The sequence below is a fragment of the Ruditapes philippinarum genome, unplaced genomic scaffold, assembly GCF_026571515.1.
Source record: "Ruditapes philippinarum isolate M1 unplaced genomic scaffold, ASM2657151v2 ctg496_1_1_1_1, whole genome shotgun sequence".
In the NCBI taxonomy this organism is placed as follows: Eukaryota; Metazoa; Mollusca; class Bivalvia; order Venerida; family Veneridae; genus Ruditapes; species Ruditapes philippinarum.
This window is the reverse complement of record NW_026858812.1, coordinates 156,359-165,000: the sequence shown is the minus strand read 5'-3', so window position 1 is coordinate 165,000 and position 8,642 is coordinate 156,359. Positions and strand designations below refer to the sequence as shown.

Here is an 8,642-nt window from a genome sequence, read left to right as displayed (position 1 = left end):
GGCTTGTGACACGTCTTATACAGTGGCAGTACAGTGATCTAAGCGGTTCATTACAAGAAAATATAATATTGTACACATGTGTTACCCTACACCCAATATCAATATTCAATCGCTTTTACTTCTTTTGATTGGTACAACATCACCGGTCAATATAAATTTTCTGTATTTGGAAGCTACAGTAGCCATTAAATTCTGTACTCGATGATTGCGTACCATTTCTGTTCACCGTCACGGATAAAATTCGTTTATGACAAGTGTCCAAAAGCATTGAAAGCACCAAGGTAGCTCATATGGTAAAGTCCAGAGGCGAGGGTAAAAAAAATCAAACATAACATGTATGTATTCAATGCAAAAATTACACTTGTCTTCCCACCTAGACATTTATTATTTGGCTGCATATTGTAAGACCGAAATTACAAAGTCAATCTGAATCGAAAAAAACAACAAATATCTTAATTCAAAATACAATATTAATAATTTTGAAATTAAAATTCCTTATTGACAAATAAACTGATAAGAGGAATGCGAATTCAACTTATAAATAAATGACTATATCATAATAAATATACTTTAGTAATTGTACACTTTTTTGATCACGGTGATCACTTTGCATCACAAAATGATAGTAATAAATCATCAGAATCGACAATTTATAGGATAAGTTACTTTGTATTTATTATCAAAATATTTGCTTTAAGATTGTGATTCTAAAAAAAGAAACATATCGTATTGCCCCTACTTCGTAAACGTTGTATTTCCTTTTAGAATTGGCAATGCCTCTGACGTAATGGTCCTGGCCATTTAAAATACTGGTCCTGTGTTAATCTTTATTGACCCCAAAGTCTCAATTAAAGGCGTTGTAAAAAGCTGATATAATATCCTATGGTTCAAAGTTAGAAATTATGTCGTCTATGATAATAATTTATATGATTACAATTTAGTATTGTTGTATAGATACACCCTTGCCAAGATTTTAAATGGTCAAGGGAAGTAACTCATATGGTACTAGATTAATAGAAATGTGCGAAGTTCCCTCCCTTATAATTGGAAACCTGATTTCGGAGTATTGCCATACTTATAATGGTGCAAGCTTGATTGATTATTTATTATTATTATTGTTGTTGTTGTTGTTGTTATTGTGTGAAAACGATTTTAAAATGATAAAATTTTCATGTCTGAAATTTAATGAATATCTTCTTCTTCTTCTTTTTCTAACTTCTTCTTCATCTTCTTCTTCATTTTGGTAATAGTGATTTTGAAATGATTGATTTGATGACACCACCTGGTATCGTTCCTTAACATATGATATATAAATTAAAACAAGAAATAACAAGTTGTCCATAGAAACAGCATCCAGCTTAAGGAGGTTATATGTACGTACAGATCTTTTTATGCTCAAGAAGATTTGTTTAATAAACCTTGACAAAAGGTTACACTTAAATACATATAGTATGCTTATGAATTTTAACTTGTGTATGTACATGAATGAGACTTAGATAAATAACTAATAGTAAAATGTATTTCATCTTTTAGACATAAGTTGATAAAGCCCCTTCGCCAATTCTGTTTTTTTTTTCTTTTCTTTTTTTAAAGACGATTTCCGATGCAATAACAACGTTTATTTATCAATTAAGCATTACAATGCTTTCAGCCACATTATACTATTGTCATAAGGTGAAAAAATGACACGAGATATCATTAGCCATCTAATATGTTCTGCATAGAGAAGCTTACACAATAAATAATCTATTTTGACATAAGTAAATTCAAATCGTCATACAAATATGATTACTATCAAATTTCTAAACTATTCCTTAATTTATTTGAAAAGAATATTTTTTTTTTTTGATAAGTTTAACAGTTACTTTTCATCATCTGTGGACAAGAGTCTATCGAATTTATTAAAAGTTGGCCACCTACAAAAATATGGTTTTATTTTTTTTCCTTATTTTTCGATTTATTGGGCAGACAAGAAGAAAATGATACTCATCTTCAATTATATTACCTTGGTTGCAAAATTTACATATTCTATTAGTTCGTTCTAATTAAGATATCTACCTCTTTCTATTTCTAAATTATGCGAAGATAATCTAAATCTACTTTAGGCAATCCGAAATTTCCTCTCACTTATTGACTTTAAATATGTTTCTAAATTAAAAGATTGTTTAAACCTGTAGTAAGTAATAAGTAAACATTTTGAATTGTTTATGTTCGCATACCAAGTTTGGTAATAAATATCTAATATCCGTTGTTTATTTTCTAAAAATGTAAAACTACCATTATCATGATTTATCCATATATTTGAAAGTCCTAGATAGTTTAACAGTGTTTTTATCTTAAAAGCCCAGTTTGAATTATTGTATGTTATATTATTGTTGGCATCGTTCTTAAGCATGATATAAATTTGATTTTGCAAATAATTATCTGATTTCAGTAAATGGATTAAATATCTTATCATATTTAATTTTCTACAAATAATCATAGGAACCCTCCATAAGTCACCATAAAGACCAGTAGTATTAGTTGATTTTATTAACATATAAAAGTTTTCGACCAAATTTTGTATGAATAAGTTCTATATCTGTCCCTGTATTCATTCCCCAGACTTCTGAACAATAGGTTAGTACAGTATCAACTAACGAATCAAACAGTTTACTTTTTCACTAGTAGAAAATTCATACTTATCAAAAATTGAAAATAGTTTATGTAAAGATTTAGATGCATGTTCTGCAATACATTTCTCCGTTCTATTCAAATTTGCACTTTTGAAAAAATATACGCCTAAATATCAAAAAGAAGTAACATTTAGTAGTAGAGTATTATAAATGTAAAAGTCATAATTTGCATACAGCTAAACCAACAAATATGAAAATTAATTAAAGACACGCATTCTCATCCAGTTAATTGCTTAATTGTTGCAAAAAGTGAGAAATTAATGACCGTCATTTATTGAGTACACTCTAAGTAAAGTTTGACACGTGTATCAAAAACAATTATCCACTTACAAAACGTTTTAACTAATTGAGTAAAGTGTCTTTTATTCTTAATAACGGACATCCTTGAGTAATTAACAACACACTTTTCTGCAATGACACTTGCTTTAACGACTAGAAATCCACACATATAAAATAAGACAACACTCAAACTGACATCAAAATCAATTTGTTTTTCTACAAAACAAGTAGTAAGTTGTTGTTAATTACAGATTTAAGGTATTATTACAGAAAATACTTGGTTAAATCAGCGTCTTATATTAAATATGGGCGGAGCAAAGAATCCAAAAGCAGACGACATGTCCTATGCTAAGAAGGTATGTTTTTATTTATTAAGAAATATAGAAATTCTTCCAGAAAATAGGGCTCATTATATTCCAAAAAGCTATAACCTTTTTTCATATAAAGCTTTTTATCGGTTTTATATGTTTTGTTGGTTTCCGTAGGCCATACAGTTTAACCATTGTTAAGTATTCTGATGACTACCTACCAATTTGTTTATGTTTTCGCTATTTTTCCAAGCTGATTTCGTTTTGTGATAAGCATCTAACAAGTTCACTATTAATCATGATATGTTTTGCCTTTTCTCGAAGTCATTTCTGGTTTTAGAATTAAATATAATTTAGATAGTTTATACGAAGAAACGGTAATACTTTATTGATAATCATAGAAAAACAATCATTATTGCATATATTTATTTTAATAATATAGAGCAAGATTTTTCTTTCAGAAGCAAAAAAAAAAACACCAAAAAACATCACAATTTCATACATGGGCTTTAGACTGAGATTTTCAAAGTTTCGCAAAATATGTTAAAATACAGTGATAACAATTCAGTATGGTCACTTCAGTATGTCAGTATGGACACTTTCTTAGCTAAAACTCAATTCAGTGTGCGAGCAAATGAATCTCTCGCAGATGAAAAAGACTACTTTAAGTTGAATCATTGATAACACTTGTGACTGTTATAGCAATTTTGAAACAATTTACATTACTCACATATGAGACTAAATCCAATTTGTTACTTCAGATCCGGAAGCCAATGATTGAGAAAAAACGAAGGGAAAGGATGAATAAAAGTATTTCACATCTGAAGTCGCTAATCGCACAGACTATTCACCAAAATGTAAGTCAATCTTTCAATTTTTGCAATAATTAAACAGACAGATGACGCCTTTTCTTCCATAAGTATTAAACAGGAGTTTTAAAAAGTATTCTGACATAAAAAGATAACGCAATTTACGACTAAGAACCATCTCATCTAGATAGATTTTAAAAGACATATTTATATATTATTTTTTATGCATGTGAATTTGACAGAATGATAAATTTCGACGACAAACATTTATAAATATACTGTAGTATTTGTTAAAAATTAAAGATCCTTGTATCTTGTAAAGGTAAGAAAAAAATCATTTTGTACTAATTTCTGCTGTTGTTTTCTTCAGACTGCTCCAATGACAAGAGTGGACAAAGCAGACATTCTAGAGTTAACGGTGTATCACCTCACGCAGTTACAACAGCAACAACAATCTGTTACCATGGCAAAAGAAGCTGCTGCCTATAATGCAGGCTACAAGGCATGTGCACGAGAAGCTGTGACGTATTTGACAAAGAAAACAAGAACTAATGACGCCGTGACTGGTTCCCTCAGCAATCATCTACATAATTCATTCCTCTTGAGCAGCAGACGACAGGGACCAGCAATAACTCGGTACAGTAATCACGAGAGCACAAATCAAAACATACAAACCAATCGTCTTTCTACTCCCTTAAGACCATGTGACACCTTTAATACGTCATTACCAGAATTAAATTTATCAGGATATTCACCAATTTTAAACAGTACTCAAGCACTTCCGGAACTTACGTCATCATTTGTGCACGCGAGTCTCGATTCCAGTTCTTCTTCAGGCTTCTCAAGCACTTTTGCAACTACATCTTCGAGTGATTCTTACAGTTCCTTATCCGATTACAGTAAGGTGAATGATTCTTGCTCAGATAACGACGAAAATGACAAAGACTATTGTATAGATGTTGTTACAATTGGAACTGGAAAGGAAAATGAAATCGGTCACGTTATCAAGGAAGTTCCATGGCGGCCATTTTAAACTTATGTGTTTATAAATGACTTCTGATGAAAGGAAGATATATCAAATGTGCTATATTTATTAACTTTAAGTGATGACAAATTAAAGAACATTATTTTTAATGTGTTTTGTAAATATTGACTTGTAGCTGTATAATAAATTGTAAAAGTAAATTAAGTTGTTTTTCATCTTACAAAGATCAAATGTCCTGCTTTAAAGTAACGTTCATATACATAAATTCATAACTAAATGAGTCAGATGTGCCTAAAATTGGTCCTGCTGCTTAAATTTTTCAGTAGGCCAATCGAACACAAGCTTACGTTTATTGACTGAAGTGAATTATTTCAAGTCGTGTCATTAATTTTAACATTATGGCTTTCCACATATTCATATTACAGGAATGGCTTTCCACATGTTCATATTACAGGAATGGCTTTCCACATGTTCATATTACAGGAATGGCTTTCCACATGTTCATATTACAGGAATGGCTTTACACATGTTCATATTACAGGAATTTATTTAAGTTGATAAGTAAGCACGTCTTGTTGTTACGAGTTTGGATAAAGGTGAAAATCTGAAATGTAGCTACTATAACCGACCTCGAAATTCAATAATGATTCAGAGAATTTAGTATGATTCAAACCCTACTAGGACTTTTTATCCCGACATTAACTGTAAGTTTTCATAATCATCCTCTAAATGTTATGCATCCAAGGGAAACAGCCTATCTTCTTAACATCATCGACATCATATTAAACAAGAGCTGCTGGTAAGACAGCACGCTCGACTATTCTTAGTGCTTGATAGTAAAGGAACCTTGATAATGTTAAATTTTCTAAGAGCCTTTTTTTCTTGAAATCCATGTTACAGTTATAGGCCTTGGAGAGAGGTCTATTCAAAGTACTACATAAACTATCACATAGCATAGCACTAATCATTATAAATAATTAAAAAGCGTTTTACACAAATATCAAATTAACAATCTAAATTTCAATCAAAGAAATTTCCAATTTTCGAATAAAAATTACAAAAAGTTAAATTTCTTTTCTTCATTCAAAGAATGTGGACGTTCAATGAAACATTGCTTTGTATTGATTATGTACTTATCACTGGTGTTAAATGTCATCATCAGATACATGTATTTATATGTTTCCCACAAAACAATATAATTTATCATCTCACAAGAGTTCGGGTTTTCATTTCACAAGCTGACCACACAAATATAAAAAATGTTTATCACCATTGTTCCCTTTATCGTACAGCAACTTGTATAAAAGTGTATCCCTATAATTAATTCAGAAAACTTTTGTCAATAATTTTTGTATAAACATAAGTAAAACCCATACATTTCCATTGTATTTCATGTATTGTTTGCTATAAATATGTTACATGTTTTATGCAATAAATATATTGAATTGAATTGAATAAAAGTGTATCCCTATATTTAATTGTTCAAGTATATCATATTAAACAACTTGTATCAAAGTTTCTCACTATTGTTAAAGATTATCATACATTAAAGTTTATCACTACTGTTCAAGTTTATCAAACAACAAGTTAATACATGAAAATTAATCACTATAATTGTTCAAGTTTATTATACAACAACTTAATGGATTAAAATTTATCCATACAAATGTCTCAGTCTCTCATTCAGCTCCTTCTCCTTTATTTTGTTTATGTCGTCAGACCAAACAAATAATGGTAGCGACATTTCAGACCTTGATGTGCTTATTTGCAAAAACCGAAAGTTGCCCAAACTTTACTTCCCTTTATATTTTTGAGAAATAAATATTTATATTTTTGAGAAATAAATATTTTAAACGCTATTACTGCCAGTGGCCGACATTGAATAAATTTAGGGCTCTCATGTCAACAAACTCTACAAAAGATTTATTGAACTTAGCTAAATTTGTTTACTTTGCAAATAAAAGAAGAATTGTGTAAAAAAAAATTTTTTTTCATTAGAATCACGCAAATATTGTTAATATTTCAATAGGGTTATATATGTGTAATGATATATTTAAATGTGCATGTTTATTCGACATTACATAATCATGATACTTTCTTTTTAGAATAATGTTTCATTAAACAATCTCTTCTGATAACTGTATAATTTATTATGTAAAAAATGCATTTTGTTGTTTGCTTTTCTTTCTTCTATGTTTTTGTTCACACTGTACAATAGAATTTGTATAGGCTATAAACATTGTTAAAACATGTTTAATGCTGATTAAAATTTTCGTATTCGTATTCGTATATTTTATTTATTTTTTTTTATTTATAAACAAAACTCATGGCCCTTAAGGGCATAAGAGTGAACAATCAACAAAACAAAAAATAATAATACAAACATGGCATGAGGTAAATAAGTATATAAGGAAGATGACTTGAAATTTCAGCATTATAGCTTTGACAAAAATGGCTAGATTAAATAAAGTAGTTCTGTTGTCGCTACACATTAAGGCCTGAAAATTTAAAATACTAGGAAACCTTGAATAATAATTACTGATATACCTGTGTCTTTCGTGATTAAAATAAGTACATTTAAAAATATAAAGAAATTTATCACCTTTTTCTTGCTGATTACAAAGTGAGCATGTTCTATTTTCTCTTTCAATACCAAAATAGCGACCTTTCTCTATATGAATATTAGAATTGGGACATCTAAATTTACAGAGAGTAATTGCTAAATTTCTTGGTAAACATAGTAAATAATGTTCTAATTTAAATTGAGTTTTATATATTCAATAATTAAAACACTTAGCAGAATCAAAAACATCACTATTCCATACTTGTAAAAACTGATCACGTAATCGTGATTTTATTACATATTTAACATGTAAAATTCCATAGATATATCTTATGCCATAAATACAATTACAGAACATCTGTGAAATCAGCAACACCCTGTTTAAAAGACAAATATTTTTTTGCTAAAAAGTATGCGTTTTATGTGGGTTAATTTTGTGTGAAGCTAAACTTTGGGAAAGAATTGACACCGTTTAGATTTTTGCTTATTTATAACCTATTTATACAGAAAAATATGTGTCGCGTTATAAGTGCCTCTGAGTGTATTTTAATGATTTTATTTTGTATGATGGTGTATTTTGTACAATTCTGAAATAACGTTTCTGTTCTGTTCTGTAATATTGGCTCTCCCGTGATGTTTATAGTTTTATAAATCATGCTATATAAATGATTCTCGTGCTATGTTTATTGCATAATAGTAATAATATTATATGAAAGTTGACAAAAGTTTTCAATATAATAACACCCCTCTAAAGTATAAACCGGGGAAGAGTTTAGTTTTGCATTTGTATAAAACCATGTCAATAGTTTACAGTATACAAATTGTACATATTTGCAGATCTCTCCCCTGACCCATCGACCTCATACGAGCAATAACTTAGACAAGAATTCTGACAAAATTTGATGACAAATTGAGTAAAAATGTGACCTCTAGAGCATTAAAAAGGTGTTTCCATATTTGGGCAGTGTGACCAAGTTTTTGACACCAGGTGACCCATATTTGTACTTTACCTAGAAATCATTA

At 29.5% G+C, this 8,642-nt stretch overlaps 1 protein-coding gene across 1 annotated transcript; it reads left to right on the top strand.

Moving 5' to 3' along the window:
- The first annotated feature begins 3,229 nt into the window (after window positions 1-3,229).
- LOC132754347 (enhancer of split mgamma protein-like) lies at window positions 3,230-5,201 on the top strand. The gene is made up of 3 exons (XM_060744965.1): window positions 3,230-3,310; window positions 4,024-4,119; window positions 4,442-5,201. The coding sequence occupies exons 1-3, from the start codon at window positions 3,260-3,262 to the stop codon at window positions 5,102-5,104; spliced, it is 810 nt and encodes a 269-aa protein (XP_060600948.1). The 5' UTR covers window positions 3,230-3,259; the 3' UTR covers window positions 5,105-5,201.
- The last annotated feature ends 3,441 nt before the right edge of the window (window positions 5,202-8,642 follow it).

What these genes read in the sequence shown, in the direction of transcription:
- LOC132754347 (XM_060744965.1), top strand. Translation starts at nt 3,260, where the DNA reads ATGGGCGGAGCAAAGAATCCAAAAGCAGACGACATGTCCTATGCTAAG. An exon ending in ACATGTCCTATGCTAAGAAG is followed by an intron (nt 3,311 to 4,023) that starts GTATGTTTTTAT and finishes TTGTTACTTCAG; the next exon opens with ATCCGGAAGCCAATGATTGA. An exon ending in CACAGACTATTCACCAAAAT is followed by an intron (nt 4,120 to 4,441) that starts GTAAGTCAATCT and finishes TGTTTTCTTCAG; the next exon opens with ACTGCTCCAATGACAAGAGT.